Below are 16,241 nucleotides of genomic sequence, written 5' to 3'. Positions count from 1 at the left end.
ATACAAAATCATCTGTGTCATCTAAATCCTTTCTTTTTTTCAAGTTTTTACATCAGAACGATGAGTCAATTTAACATATTAATGTATTGATCAAACATTCCAATCTCAATGTCTCCTTCTATCATTCCAGATATTAAAAATGAAGTTGGGTTATTTTTCAAAGTTTTTTTTTTTTATTTTCCAACAAGTAAATTCCTTGTGAATTTTGTGAGTAATTCAATTCATTCACAATCGAATATCATCTAAATGAACAATACTTGAAAAGAATTTCCTTTCATCTCTTTCTATTTCACTATTATATTTAAATGCTCACTTCAAAATATTCGGGATTTAAACAGAAATTATAAAGAGAGTAAAGGGAAAGCATACCAAAGAGAAAACAATCAACTTTAGGTAGTTGGAATATATAATTAAAATATACAAATCATTTACTAATTTAAATTATATCTGTACACTGTATGTACTAAAAGTTAGGCTTAATCAGATGGATTGATTTGAATAAATTACTTATTTTATAACTTTTCATCCCTTTTCATACACTGATAGTGTAATTTGTGAACTTCTACTTGATAAGTTAATTAAAGTTATATGGATAATTAGGCTTGGTTTAGATAATTTTTATGAGTAAATATGACTTGCATTGTATGAATTAATGCTGTGTAAAATTAGCAAATTCTCTTATGCTTGATGTTTTTCTTTGAAAAAAAAAAAAAAAATAAATAAAAAATCGTAATTCTTTTTTTTCTTAAATTTAAAACATTCAATTTTATATGATCGTTGCAAATCTAAAAATTCTATGCATCTATAAGATTTACATTTGAAAATAACAAAATTTGTTCTAAATAATTTTGGTGGGAAGAAAACAGTCATAGTGTACCGTCAATGCGTGGCGAATTTTAATTGGGAAATATGAGTGGGAGTTAATTTCATTTCAATTTTGTACTTTTGAATTTTGGTTGGGTATGTCTTATTTGGAGCTAATCCATGTAATCATTCTTCTAGATTTCAGATAGGAAGGAATAAGACTAATAGATTGATGTAGAGAGAGAGAGAGGAAGACAGAGAGAGAGAAGAATTGATGCGATAAGATGTTGATTTCTTGACTGATTGTCTTATTGTTAGGATGTGTGCAAAAATTTATAGAAATAATTGTGATATATAGAAAAATATATACATATATATTCTATAGAAAACTTTATTGAAATAATTATATATAGAGAGAAAGAGAATGTAGAAAAAAATTTACAGAAATAATGTGATACGTAGAGAGAAAGAATTATAACAGTACTATGAATTCATGAAGTGTGAGAGTTTATGGTCATAAAGAGATTGATTGGTTGAAACAGATCGTTTCATTTTTTTTTTTTCCATTACATAGTAAGAAAAAAAAAAGCAGGAATTATTAGGGATAAATGATTTTACAGTGTTCTTTTCTTTTTTTTTTGTTTTCATATTTCCATTTTTGCAGAGAATGACTTCTTTATATAGCATCAAAGGAATTGCTATACTGGATCAGGACGGTAATCGTATCCTTGCCAAGGTATATTGAATTAGTATACTTTATTTAGCTGAATACGATACTATTAACTATCTGACTTTTTTAGTTTGTTAAATGGGTCACTATACCTTTTTTTTTTTTTTTTTTTTGATATTACTATTTCTGGTTTATGTTTGCTCCATTTTGTTCATATCTTAAAGGTGTAAAATGATTTAAATAAATAAATTATTAAAGAATTCACAATATGTTAATTTCACATTGATTTTGGAAACATTCCTTGACAAATGTGGAAGTTTTTTCTTTTTAGTATTATGATGATAAAGTATTCCCGAGTACAAAAGAGCAGAAGGCATTCGAGAAAAGCCTGTTCCAGAAAACGTGCAAAGCAAATGGTAAAAGTCTTATCATGAAGTTCCTGTTGTTTTTTGTTTTGAGGGTGTTGATTGAGGGTGTTCGTTAGAGTGTGGGTGTTCGTTAGAGTGTGTAGCTTATTGTCTTGTGCTTTCACAAATGGACAGGCTATTCTGTCTAACTAGACAATCTTTTCAGAACTTTCCAAGATTCCTCATTAATTGGCTATTGTTTTGAGAAAAATTACTGGTTCATTGTAATTTTTTTCACTCAATTTTGCAGCCGAAATAATTTTATTAGATGGAATGATCTGTGTGTATCGGAGCAACGTTGACCTATTTTTTTACGTAATGGGTGATGCAGATGAGAATGAATTGATCCTTGTCTCAGCCCTCAACTGTCTGTACGATTCAGTCTCACTGGTACTGCGAAAAAATGTGGAGAAGAAAGCACTTATCGATGATATGGATATTGCTATGTTGATCATTGATGAAATTTGTGATAATGGGTTTGTGGATTGGTTTCTCTTACATTCGATTGCTTCAAAAGCTTGTATGAATTGTGCAAAAAAAAATCCTGAAGCTGCAGAAAACACTGTCAAGCCTGATTCAGGAATTTGTCGTGTTGGAAATAAACAAGTTTTTAAACTTTTAGCATTTCTAAATAATTGGAGCTTCAGAATTGTTTCATATGGAGATTTAATAACTGTATTAAGAAAAAATTAGAAAGGTGGCTTCGATAGGTTTTTATATTTGCATTTGACAGAAGATGTGCAAGCAACTTTTGAAGTAAGTGAATACTAGGTGGTTGTAAGTCCAATCCATTAGTTTATTCATTCGAAAAGCACGTGAAAGTGGGCTTCCCAATCTCACATTTTTATGCTCACAGCTAAATAATATACCATTTAAAGTCCAAGCTACTAAGCAAATTTAGATTCGATAAATCTAGTTAATCATAATCTTATATCTGTTTTACTTGCAGTGTTTTGATGGAAACAGAACCACAGGCTGTTGTAAGTCGTTGTGCTTTACGAGCTGATGAACTAACATTTGGTGATCAAAGCATCTCACAAGTGGGAATGTCGGTACGCATGTCTTAAAAGCAGTCTTTTCCACTGAATTTATTATTTCGATGTAATTCATGGCAGATGCATGCTGTAATATCAGGAAGGAAGTGTTTGTTATGTACTATTTCTTTATCTGAAAAAGAACTCAAATCAAACGACTGGTTATGCAAGTTAAAGAAATCGTTTGATTTAAGGTCTTTTTGCTATTTTCGCAATGGCCTATTTCTTGCTTATTGGGAGGGTTTTCTTCTTAATGACATAAATTTCCTGTTGCTTTTAATGAATTACATGTCTCAATGTAACCACTTGGAGTTATGGTTTTGAGAGGCGAAATTAAATGGTGAGTTAAATAGACGAAGCCATTTCTCTTCTCGCATTACAAATAGTTTCTTAGATTTTTTTTTTTGGCTTAAACGGATTCATTTCTTGAACTTTCTCATTGTTTCCACTCAAATGAGTATGCTGAGCTTCATTTAGCTCTTCCTTGCTTTACGTCTTGTTAACACTTTTTAACCAAAGCGGATAATTATTCAAATTAAGAAAATAATAACTGGTGTGACTCATCGCTCTGATTTTCATAGAGTGCAACTTTCTGTAAACTTTGCTTTTGACTGTTAGAGTAGCCTGTATATCAAAATTCAAATAACCATTGGAAGAGTTCAAGATATGGCTTATAAGCGTCGATTTGATTTGCTTTTGCTCTTTTGTCCTTACAATCTGTATTTCTCTGTGCTGATTTTATTGCATTTAACACATCGATTATACTGGAAATGATAACTCTACCAAGCTGAGGTATTATAGGCAGTAATTTAAGCGATCTCAAAATCGATGTGCTAGTCGCATGTGCATGTTGCATGTTTTATAGGTGTTTGCAGTTCTAATAAAATGGAATTAAAGTGATAGAAAAGAAAAGGAAAATTTGCTGTGGTCTTGTTTGTTTGGTCTTATATCTACATGACCAAGCATGCTGTTCCTTGTTGTGTGTGAAAAAGAATTTGGATACGGAGTATCTCAAACAATTATAACATCCATTTTTTATTTGATTCCCCTCTATATTTGAAAGTTGGATAGGTTCTATTATTATCGATTATGTTATTCGTTATCGGTGGTCCCATATATGTAATTAATCATATAATGCAATCGTCACTTGAAGTAAATCCATTGAAAATTCGTTCTTAGTATAGCAGTGTTTATATTTCATCTGACATGAAGATGGGTTTCGATCGCTGCAGCTAATGCGCAAAATGTTTCAGTTAATTGGTTCGGCAAAGGAGCAGTTGAAGTGGTCTCTTTTGAAGTAATAAACAAAGAAAGACGGATTTTGAAATGTCAGTGTAATTATTGATGACGCTAAAGTTATTCACATGCATACGGTATCTACCTATGTGTCGATGGTGATGGATTATTTTCCTTTATAATTCTGTTTTCTGATGTTTTGATTTTTTCGTTGGGTTGTCAAGAATTTAGGGAGAATCGTTCCATTTTTCTTATAAAAGTTTGGACACATATGAATTGTTTATACTCTTAAATTCGTTTCGTTTTATTGTCATGAAAATTGGGTAATTCAAGTGATTGAATATTGAGTTTGTTTTCTACGCTTGTTTTAATTAAGCATTAGCCTTGCATATCCGTCCCACTATTTGCAAATAATTTTTTCGAAAATTTCATTTTTTTTTTTTTTAAAGTGCTCGACCTTTGATATGCTATTGTCATCATTTTTCACACGCCAGTCCAGCTGTCCTGCCCTCGCTCCCAAATGCATCTTTTTTTTCTGAACTAAATTATTTTATGCCTCTCTGTTTTGAACTATTATTCAACAGTGATACGTTTATGGTCATCATTTTTGTGTAAATTCTTGAGATTCATTATCACTATATCTTTGACAAGTCTTTGACAAGCACAGTCGAGAAAGTCAGGAAGATTTGATATTTGATAAAGATTTGATATATTATCGAGAGTGATAAATGTTATTTTTTAAATTGTTTGTTTGATTGTTTTTGTTTCAAGTAAATATAAACACTTAAACTTGGTTAATTTCCTGGTTTTTATTCCTTTTCACAAATCAGGAAAGTGTGCAAATCAGATAGTCACGGATTTATCTTTCCTAATGAAATTACGGAAACTTCGGGATAACATTTCGTCCCGGACAACATCGGGACTTGTCTGGGAGGTTTCTCTCCACACTGATTCGAGAAATACTCATTTTTAGTTCTAAGTTTAATGAAAAGAAGTGCGAAGGGAGTACGTTTAAGAAGTTTTGAGCGAAACCGGCAGGGAATCAGTCCCGGAAATGCTCTTATATTTTGGTATCTTTTTGTTACAGAGGAAAGGCGAACACAGAAAAAGCTAGATGAGTTTGTTGTCAAGCATGAAACTATGCAAATCTGATTGGAATTCAAATTTGTTTCCCTTTTTAGCTACACGAAAGTCAGAAATATGCATAAGATGCCTTCGCTGTGTCGAAGTGACCGGCCTTCTGATCGATTATCTTCAGCTGAAGTGTCCCGTAGACAAACTAAGAAGGCGAAGGTATGCTTTATCTGTTTTGTGAAATATAAATGGAATAAATTTTTTTTTTTGTGCCTGTATGTCATCAGTTATGTTATATTTATTTCTGTGTTATATTATTGCTGAATTCATAAGCATGCACTGAATGATTAATAATGTGATAATATCGAACTGATCACAAACTTATGGGAACTTGTCACTGTGGTATGTATAAATAACTTCAAATTAAACAACATTTTAATACAAGGCCCCGACCAAGTAGTATTTGTTCTATTTCATAAAACCAACGAGAAAAAAGTTGATTTTGAATTTTATTAAATTGAACAAAATATAAAGCCTGCACAGAGCTGAACGTAAAAATTGTCCTTTTATGGAGATTATTAGTTTTATTAAATTCTGGAAATCATATTTCTGATGGAGACTATTATTTTTACTAAATTTTTTGGGATCAAAACATGTTTTATATATTTGCTGGGTTGAAATTGATCTGTTGTCAGTAGCAAATTCTCGTCGCTGATTTGGTATTTTTAAACGGGTTAAATTGTAATATAAGTCTCCGAATTCGGTACTTTTGCTCAGTGTTTGCTCAATTTTAATATTTACTTCTTGTACGATATTTATATTTCCAGTAGTCATCCCATATAATCCTTTGTGCCTTTTTTTCTCGTCTCAGAGTTTTGTTATTCCATTCTGGTTTGTGTCTATATATGTGTATATATGTATTGTATGTATGTTCAACAAGTTTAGCTACTTTTTGACACTTTGTGCTTAGCAAAGTTAGTCATTTTTCAATTATTCTCGAACTGATGTGTTTATTTTTGGGAATTTGTCGGAATGCTTTGATCTATTGTGTGTTTCCGTAAATAATGTACTTCAAAACAATACATTAAAGTGCATTTAATGAAAAAGCACTGGACAGAAATGAGAATTGTATGAATGTGAGGGTAGTGTGGCTTCCGTGGCGCAATCGGTTAGCGCGTTCGGCTGTTAACCGAAAGGTTGGTGGTTCAAGCCCACCCGGGAGCGGTCGCTTTTGCAAGCTCTAGAGAGTTTATATGGCAATTTATGTTTACTTGTCTTTCATATGATGTCATTTCATTACTAGTTGTACTTGTTGTACTTCACCCATTTGATTGCATCCCATCTTAATATGAAGGCATTATTATACATGCATTGACGAATTCCGAGAAAAATCTTCGCAAATGAAAACACTAATAAAGTGTGGTAGGTTGAAGTTCACGTAGATTTATTAAATTAAATGCTTTTTAGAAGAAAAATACCAAGAAACGAAATAATGGATCAGTGATGAAAGAAATATCGGTATTGGAGGAGGAAGAAGAGGGAAAAGACGCTGGTGATGGCTTAACAGAAGGAGAAGTGGAAGAACAAAGCGGGAGTTTGTCAGATTATGAGGATGAACTGGATGGATTACTGAGGCATCAAACCACAATCGATAATTACTTCAATCAAGGAAGGTTAAAACCTTGTCATCGAAGTGATCGTGCGCGGCGAAAAAAGTGATTTTTGTGTTTTTTTCTTCTGAAATTCGATAGAATCTGAGAACACATTGCACTACATAAGTTTTCTTTCTTCTTGTCCATAATTTTCATCAAATAAAATGAGATTCAAATCAACTCAAGAATTAGGAGTGTGTACATTGCAGATACCTGTAGGAAGCTTTCCTTCACATTATTTTCAAATTATATATGTCGTTCCAGTTTTTTGACCGAGGAAAATTGAGGAAATTTTTTCTTTTAGTTATGGAAAATGAGAATAGAAACATTCATTCATCGTTCTGTCATTTCTGCAAATATACCTGGTGTATTTCTGAAGAAGCCCATTTAGTGTTATCGCTTATCTAGTTTTATATATATCGTCGTTAAATTTATTATGTGGAGCTATCATCAAAGATGAAATTTTTTCTCTTTTATAGACGAAAACAGGGTGAGGAAGATGATGGAAACGGTCGTTGCAGTTCAGTTCAATGTGATTTACGCTTACTTTCAGATTGGTTTGAAGTAAGTATTCCGATTTTGTTCTATAGAATTCATGAAAATTTCATTATTTGGAATTTTTTAGAAAGGGAAGAATTTAAGCGAAGAAAGATTGACTTACATTGATGTTTATTGCAATTTTTTAAAGTTCCTGCTGAAATCAAAGATTTTCTCGAATATTCAATTTTATTTATTGAGATTTTAGCAAAAAGGATTTTCGTGGAGAATTAATGAAAAGTTTAGTCTTTTTTTTTTCTTTTTGTAGAAATGTGATGGTTATCTTCCACGTGGTGTTATTCGAGAATATACTAATGCAGAGCGTTTGTTTCCCCGTTGGTTAACGTATTTGGCAGCTGGTTTTAATCTGGTTGTAAGTTCAGATTATAATATTACATGCTGATTTCTTTTAGTTTACTATCTTACAGTGAACATTTTATTTGGTTCTATTGGTAGGAATTCCCAAAATAATCAAACTATAAAAATTTTTCCATTAATGCATGATATTCAATAAATTATGGCTGTAATCAGTAAACGAATTATTGTGTTTTGCTAAGCTTCCATTCGTTGACGTTGTTGGTTGACTTGCAGTACTGATAAGGAAATAGAAATGGTTGTATTCTTGTCATCAGTGAGCCCTTTACTTTGTTTTTGTTTGTTCTTTTAGATATTTGTAATGAAATTGCTGTTAATTTTAGATCTTTGGGTTAGGTTCGAAACGGAAACTTGTGCAAAATTTTTGTGATAAACAATTACAAGATTACACATATATTGTTGTTGATGGTTTTCAACCAGCGGTTAACTCACATATTATATTTCAGGTAAATAATTATGAAATAAATGTCATTCACTATTAATTGGTATTTGGATATAACTTCTGCCAGCAGTTATCACAAGATAGTAAAGTAACATCATTCACTATTAGCATTATCACTTGTTAACTGCTTGGCATTCTTTTTTACTTTTGAGATTTTCTTTGTTCTGAACTATTTTATTATTATTTTTTTTTTCGAAAATTTTTTATGAAACTGGTATAATTAAATATGCTAGAAAAATAATAGGTTATGGAGAAAATAAAACGTTTTTGCAGTGTTTGGAGAAAAATCTTTCACTGAAAGTGGTTGTGACGACTAAAAATCAACTGGAATATGCAAATGCCATTGGTCGTGCAATAGATAACAGAAATGAAGATGTTGTTCTTGTATTACATAACATTGATGGACCTGGATTGAGGTTTGTCTGCATTCAATATTGTTTAATACATGATCATCAATCAATGAAGTAGATCTACTTATTTTCTTTTTTTAAAATACTTTTAAGAAGCAGTACTATTTGCAGGGCAACACTTGAACAGTGGGCTTTAGCCGAATTTGCAAAAGCTAAACATACTCATATCATTGCTACTGTTGATCATGTCAATAAAAGCTTGTTATGGACCCAAGTTCGATTTAGTTCTTATTCACATTATTTTCTTGATCACGTTTCTCATTCCTTGTCTTTTTTTTTTTTTTTTAAATATTTAGGCTTACGAAATTAAAGAAATAAAAGGAATTTATTTTTGTTTACATATTTCAGAAGTTGTTAAATGCATTTAACTTTCTCTTCATCAATGTTAATACCATGCAAGCCTATAAAACTGAAGTATTTGCTGGTTATTCGAAACTACTAGGATTGAATCCGAAAGGATCAGGATATATGCATACATTTGCATCTTTGGATGTGGTCTGGATGTCGTTGACAAATAATTCTCGCTCATTGCTTCAACTTATTACCAGTTATTATTATCGTAAAAAGAAACCAGTGGAGTTTTTCGAGCTTTTTCATTTGGCTAGGTGATTTCTCTTTTCTGCTAAAACAGTTCAGTTGTTCATGTTGACTAATACGAAAGAAAAAAGTAATCTATTCCAAGATGGATTAGTATTTGAGTTTGTTTGGTTTTGAGGGATGATTTCTTGGTTTCAACGGATGCAGCATTACGACAGCATCTTAACGAATACAATGATCATCGTCTCATCCTGCGAAAGCGTCATAGCGATGGCAATGAATACATATCGATAGCTGTGGAGGAAAGGGTGACTTGCCTTTTTTAAGTTTGAATTATAAATAATCGTATGAATTGCACATGCCCATAGATTAATTACTCACAGATTAAATACAGTTACTTATCATGAATTATTTATCAAAGAATCGACGTTTAACTGATATATGAGATTGCAGTTGTTTTATTGTCGAGAAATGAACTGTGATGAATAATAGGCTTTACTGGTAGTGATTCTGGAGAATTTATGGATTTTTTGACAGCTTGAGTAGCAGTTTAATGAAGATATCATAACTTAGGATTTGCTTGTTTAAATACCTGAAATCATATTGAGTGTAATGCGATTATTTAAATTAATTTACGAACATATGATCTCTTTTTAATTATTGGAATTTTTTGTTGAAATTTTAGACAATGATGGAATTCATGAAGGAAAAAGGAATGATTCTGGATGATGACGACAGTGATTAACATGTTGATCTCTTTCTATCTTCACAAAAATGCTCTGAACTTAACACGAACTGGAAGGAATTTTTTCAAGTCCTTTTGTTATAAATTTATAGATGCATGAAAGGGAAGAAAAACATTATATTTTTTTGAGTATGTTTTAAAGTTATGGGTAAATTATGGATAAATATAATGGACGGCAAAACTACTAAGAATATAATGATTGAAACTTGGAAAAGCCTTGTTGAACATCACAAAGTAACCTGTAGCATTTTTGATGATCTTAGTTGTAATCTACCTCTTGTAATCGATTAGCGTTTTCTAATACTAGGAATTCAGGTTGTGGAACAAGATTTTCAGTCTCTTACTAAGAAATCTTTGGTATTTGCTACAATTGCAAAGAAAGCTTTTCAAACTGATTTTAAAGTTTATGGGTTGCAAACAGTTTGGAATCAGTATGATGAATTATGAAAAAGAAAAATGATTCATTTTCTGATACTACCTTCAAAATGTAAATTATTGTGTGGGTTGGAAATTTATAGCCATAATCATGCTAAATTCGTTATTTCCTTAGAAAAATTGTTTGTAAGTTTTAGATTGAAGGCTTTCTTTAACTTCTTACCATCATCATTATTATTAGTACTCTCCACGGGTAAACTTCAGAGTGTGAGCAAGATTTAAAAAGAAAAAAAAATCTGTTGCATTGTTGCTTTCTTCCATGTATTTGCTCATTCTATCAAATCCATAATTGAACTTTTGATCTTCATTTTCATTTCCTCAGCAATATTGGCTATTTAATTATTGATAAAGAGTGATGTAATTCGAATTGCTAAACCTTATTCTGCACTAATGCAATGTAGTATATTTTTCAACGCTTTGGTAAATTTTGAACATTTCTTCCAAAAGTATAAAATGGTATAATTTTTCTTCATCTGAAATGACATTGGAATGCTGGATACATTTAAAATTATGTATAGATTAGCTTCACAATGAAGAAGAACAAGTAACAGTAGGATGAGGCAAGAAGCCTCCGCTGTTTTCATGAATTCTTCGGAAGCTTTCATAAAGTACTTCCCAGCATATTGAAATTGCTATTTTTTAAAGTTCATCAATTCTTTTCCGTTGCATCGAAGTAAGGAAGTGAGAGAAAGAAAGAGTAAAGTTTTTGAAATTCGATATTTGTATAGAGGGTAAATTTGTGACAATTTTTTTTGTTATATTTTCATTCAGGTTTAATTTGTATGTTTCATTTCTGTTACTGGTAAAACCGGTCGGTCTTTCATTAGACTATAATTACTATTATTACTTTGCTTATGATTTAAGCATATCATTTCATTCAGCACCATGGGACAGTGTCAGTATGTAGTGGACAGTCTTCCAGCATATACACCTCAATTGGTTGCTTTCTTGATAGCTTTAGTGGAATTGATCATTGTTCTCATCGCTTATATCGCACGAGAAACTCAAAGAAAAAAGGTTGTTGATAGAAATTATGCCAGCAGTGGAAAATGAAATAAATTTGTGAAACTTAAAGCTAAAGAAGATCATGTATTTAAGTGTTCAATTAAGTTATATTCCATTAATTAGGCAAGGTATAATGCAAAAGAATGGGATTCAATGCTGGAACAAAATACAGACTTCGCCGGATTCTATTTCTTCATTTCCTAAATTAATAATTAACACCTAAAGATAATTGGATTCCATTCAATAATTCTTTAAACTGTAATGACTTCACTCATTAAAGTATTTTGATTTTCGGGATTAATGTAAATTCCAAGTTTTACGACACTAAACAATTCCTATGTTTATCTTCCAAACAGACCATTATTATTTTAATATTATATTTGAACTATCTGCTAGTAGCAGTAGCAGCCTGTTCCTCTTGAAGACTTTTTATGGACGTGAAGATTTCGAAGATATTCCAGAGGAAGAGAAAATGGAACATGAAGGAGCTATTATGGGAAAAAATAACGAAGAAGTATGAATTAATCTGCAAACTTCAAATATAAAAATTAAAGGGAAAAGTATCTAATACAAACAAGAATGTCAGAAAAAAAAGATTATATCATCAACAGTTTTCATTATCATTCAATTGTAATACTCTCGAAAATGATATTATAATCATTTATGAGCTAGATAAGCTCATGCATTGCTTAATTTATACAACACATTAACTATAAAATTTTAAAAGAAGCAACAAAGTTTAAAAAAAAAAAATGCTTTATATTCAAAATAAGTATTTTAAGCTTCATATCGTACAATCAACAGATCGAACAGCAGAGGTAGACGTTGGTGCGGTACCTGCATCAAGTGCTGCTGCTGCTGCTGCTGCTGCTAGTGGTGTCAAAGTAATGGTACGACGGAAAAAGGCTATTTCGTTAGTGAATTCTTTCTCTCTAATTTAGATTTGGATAATCAATAAATTCATCATATATATTTATTATAAGAAAATTCTTACAGCGAGCAAACTGATTCGCTGACCAAAGAGGTAACTCCTGCAGATGCAAAAATTATCCGTTTCACGTTGGAAATTGATTCAACAGCTCGAGGATTTGAATTTATCTCTGTGCTTCAGGTATCATAGAATTCGCATACTGTCAATTTTTTCTTTTTTTTTTTTTAATTTATTAAATTTAAATATGTGTAAATGTTTATTAAACTTTCAATTATCTTTATAATAACTGGAGAAAATATGCCTTTTAGTCTTTGAAAAAAAGCTTAACTAATTCATTCATCATCATAGATCTTTTTAAATCGTTTAAATTTGAAGTTGCATTTTCCTTATTAATTCAATTAAGCATATAACATTAAAATCTAGGTGAATTTAAGAATCTATCGAAAGAAGATACAAATGATTATTGTTCCCAAAATATTATGCAACAAAAGTTTACAACAGATTGTTATAGAGCGCCCTTCAAGAAGTCAGTGAATTTAAACACATTCGATTTAAACTAGCCGATGAAGCCCAAGATCGGTTATGTGATTTCCTAGTTCGCAAAATGCGGTCAATTTTGGAAGAGGTTTCCATGTTGAATTTATAAGTTAGAGTTGTAAAAATTGTTAATTTAAGCATCTAAACATCTTTTATAGAAATTACTTTTATGAGCACCTGATTTCTACGTTTAGATTATAAATTCGCTTTCAAAAATTTAAAAAAAAAATAAAATACTTCTTATTGAGAAAATTTGTTTGTTTAATGATGAAGTGCTCCTTATTGTTGATTGGTTGGCATAAACAAATCATTGACTGACATTATACGATAACTGTTGGACAGTATCAAGGTAATATCATAGGTAGGAATCATAGGAGTTCAGATTAATAGAATATAACGAGAGTACTAAGACAAATCGAATTAAATCAAACATTAATCAATAAAATCTTTTAATCACGTTTTATAATGGGCGTTGGCTTACAACAAAACGTATGATTAAAGTGAGTAAATAAATAGTTGTCACTCTTGATTGACCTTTGCCCTTTGTATAGTGGACAGTTGATTTATAAAATTATGTAAATTACTTGTAAGAATGACCTTCGAGTGGAACACCCCTACTTCATTTAGATATTGTAGATAGGATTGCTTTGTAACAAAGAAAGCTAATTGAGCAACGAGCTTATAACCTTTGAACCATCGAATATAAATTTGACTGTCACACTGAGAACTTTTAACAATAAAAGTGGAAGAATCTATTCACAACGTATTAAGCAGTGACATACATCCTAGACAATGCACAGAAGTACAGTTACCATTGAATGATGAATGTTGGATAAATCATTTCTCACTTAACCTATGAAATTGAAATAGTTTTGTTTAATGAATATTCAAATAAGACAACCTTCACATTATAGATTTCCATCTTATATTTAGTATAAAATTACTTCGATATATTATAACTTTCGCGACATATTCAACTTATATTTTGCATCAACAACATCCGATTTTTTTGTTATTGTAGCAAATAATGAATTTCAAATTCAAATTATAGTCAACACAGCGTAAATGGCTGGTGCATGGAGTAATCCACAATAGAACTTGGAAAGTAAGCGGATTAGAGAATTTGCTAGAAAAAGGTGGTGATATCAGAACACAACAGATGCTTCGTATCACTGCGCAAGGACCAATTGCGCCCATTACTATTCTTGCTTATATGGTATGTTAATGCTGGACAAGTTAAATTGGAATATTTTTTCCCAGAAAAAAAAATCAATCGTCACTATATGATATTATAACTCAGATTGAAATTGACATAAAACTGGAACAGATGAAGAAACAATCGACACCATTAATAATCAGTAAAAAAAGAAGCAAAGTACGTGAAGAATCTCCAACACAGTCTATTTCAAGGTAAAGATGTTCGTTCTAAAATAGCATCCAATATTTCCATATTAAGACAAGAAAAATACTTTCAAATTCTCATTTGTAAATATTCTTTTTGTGATTTAAAAGATAACGAAACCAGAAAAAAAGGTGAAAATATTCGATAAGATATAAAATTTGTTTAATGTTAAACAGTGAAATTATTTGAAGAACATTTGAGAAGACACCGCATATCAAAGCGAAACTTTCACCTGTTACACCAAATATCGCGACACCTGTACGTATATAATACAGTGAATATAATATTACCATCAAATGACCTTTAATTTAAAAAAAAGAATTGATAAATTCAATCAATACAGGAACTAGAAATAATAGTAGAAAACATTAACATCTCCATTATTATTTTTAAATGATTTAAAAATAACAACCGTTTCTCGAGAAAAATAATGATAAGTTTTAGATTTAAATGGATGTTTAGTTTAAAATGATATTACTTGAAGATTTCTAAGCGATAAAGAATCAAGTTAAGAAAGATTTTGGAAATACCCAAAGCTGTTCAATATTAGAAATTCCTAAATGCTTTCGTATTAAGACAAATTATCTTACGACATTGCATACAATGAGTACTATACCATCTGAAAAATTGCCTACAGCGATGGATACTTTTGTCCATTCACGGAGCAGCAAGAAGGATACAGGTCATAGTCCTACGAGTATTAAACAGGTAACTAGCTATTCTTTATGGTACTTCTATGTAGTCTCAACATAGAAATTCACAGAAGATAGAAAGAGTTCTACATTGTGACTCGTACAATTCACATTATTTAAAATGTTTTCCTCCTGCAATCCAACTTATACAGTTACTAGATTCGAACAACTAATTTATACTTTTTCAGAAAAGGACGCCGTCAATGTCATCTAGAAAAGGTTCGGTGAGGCAAATACGAAAATTTTCAACTGTCAGATACAGAACAGCAAGTGACACAGATGCTCGTTCAAGATTTCGCAGTCATCGAAGTAGCGAAAAACCACCAACAGAACATACACAAACCGAACAATGATACAGTCTCGAAATTCCTATCTGTCGAAAATTATTGTTCATTCTCAGATTCCTTTAAAAAATGTTAGTTGTACTGCTCAGTAGGTAAGCCACTACAGTTTAATCGCAAAATTAGATTTTGGTCTATCCCAAGTTTTAAGTTAAGATTTTAATTTTTTTCTTTTTTTTGCATTCTTCTTTAATGCAACGTCTGCTGATTCACAGTCTAGTAAATTCGAAGTTTGGATTATTCATAAATCTTACAATATGTATTCTCATCTTCACACATCCTCTTTCATTAATCCCAATTTGTTTGTCATTTTATTTAATGAATACCTCTCTAAACTGTCTTCAACCGGAACATACAACAATCATGTGTTTTTATTGCAAAAGTTATTATAATGCTTATTGTCGGAGTTGAATATTTCTTCAAATTTATCTCTTTAGAGAAAAGTCAAACTATTAATTCAGAGTTTTCTTTAATCAGTACAATAGTTGGCTCAATGATTGCTATACAGAAAAGTATAGCAATTCCCAACATAGCAACTATCTTAGGATGGTGACAGATAACAAATATTGTTCCGTTCAGAATAAGAACCAAACCATACTGTTACACTTATTAATATTGATATCCCAGAAATTGACCGATTTCTGAAAGGTGGAATTTATATGAAGGAATACAAGAATTTAACACCATAAATGGTTTTTTGGTGCGAGGATGCATGAATATTGAAATTCATAAATTTAATATTCAAACAATTCGTTGATTATAACCTTTTCAGCAAAAGACTACTGATTCAGGGTAACGATTACGAACTAGTCATGGATGTATTAATTAAATAAGTCTAATCGGATGAAATAATTAAATGAAATCTATACTATAAAGAAAAAGTATGAGAATCTAGAACTCGTCTAAAAAACTCAAATTTAAAAGAACAATATTTACAAACCACCTTTCTTCCTGGACATAATTTAGGTCCTCCTT

General features: G+C 31.0%; 3 protein-coding genes and 1 non-coding gene across 5 annotated transcripts; all 4 read left to right on the top strand.

The window, feature by feature from the left end:
* Positions 1 to 1,471: 1,471 nt before the first annotated feature.
* Bma-copz-1 (coatomer zeta subunit, putative) lies at positions 1,472 to 4,216 on the top strand (the record flags this gene model as incomplete). The annotated part of the gene is made up of 5 exons (XM_001894748.2): positions 1,472 to 1,540; positions 1,806 to 1,890; positions 2,132 to 2,357; positions 2,831 to 2,933; positions 4,169 to 4,216. The coding sequence occupies 5 exons, from the start codon at positions 1,472 to 1,474 to the stop codon at positions 4,214 to 4,216; spliced, it is 531 nt and encodes a 176-aa protein (XP_001894783.2).
* Positions 4,217 to 5,351: 1,135 nt separating this feature from the next.
* On the top strand, positions 5,352 to 9,923 carry Bma-orc-2 (the record flags this gene model as incomplete). Of its 2 annotated transcripts, XM_043078272.1 has the most annotated exons (10): positions 5,352 to 5,444; positions 6,693 to 6,940; positions 7,357 to 7,441; positions 7,683 to 7,787; positions 8,113 to 8,235; positions 8,505 to 8,647; positions 8,753 to 8,855; positions 8,990 to 9,246; positions 9,357 to 9,486; positions 9,864 to 9,923. In XM_043078272.1, 10 exons carry the CDS (start codon positions 5,352 to 5,354, stop codon positions 9,921 to 9,923), a joined length of 1,347 nt encoding a protein of 448 aa, XP_042934206.1. The 2 variants fall into 2 exon arrangements, with proteins under 2 accessions (XP_042934206.1, XP_042934207.1); XM_043078273.1 differs by lacking the exon at positions 5,352 to 5,444 and having other exon boundaries at positions 6,729 to 6,940.
* On the top strand, positions 6,376 to 6,449 carry Bm14616. The gene has a single exon. It is a non-coding gene; the product is annotated as a tRNA-Asn (tRNA).
* A 1,320-nt stretch (positions 9,924 to 11,243) lies between the features above and the next one.
* Positions 11,244 to 15,278, top strand: Bm11197 (Uncharacterized protein; the record flags this gene model as incomplete). Its single annotated transcript, XM_001894746.2, has 10 exons — positions 11,244 to 11,375; positions 11,788 to 11,877; positions 12,146 to 12,276; positions 12,360 to 12,474; positions 12,806 to 12,919; positions 13,883 to 14,047; positions 14,132 to 14,241; positions 14,425 to 14,491; positions 14,810 to 14,941; positions 15,114 to 15,278. 10 exons carry the CDS (start codon positions 11,244 to 11,246, stop codon positions 15,276 to 15,278), a joined length of 1,221 nt encoding a protein of 406 aa, XP_001894781.2.
* Positions 15,279 to 16,241: the final 963 nt, after the last annotated feature.

The sequence above is a fragment of the Brugia malayi genome (genome assembly GCF_000002995.4).
Source record: "Brugia malayi strain FR3 genome assembly, contig: Bm_v4_Chr2_contig_001, whole genome shotgun sequence".
In the NCBI taxonomy this organism is placed as follows: Eukaryota; Metazoa; Nematoda; class Chromadorea; order Rhabditida; family Onchocercidae; genus Brugia; species Brugia malayi.
Note: the sequence above shows the minus strand (reverse complement) of the source record. Positions and strands in the feature narration are given on the sequence as shown.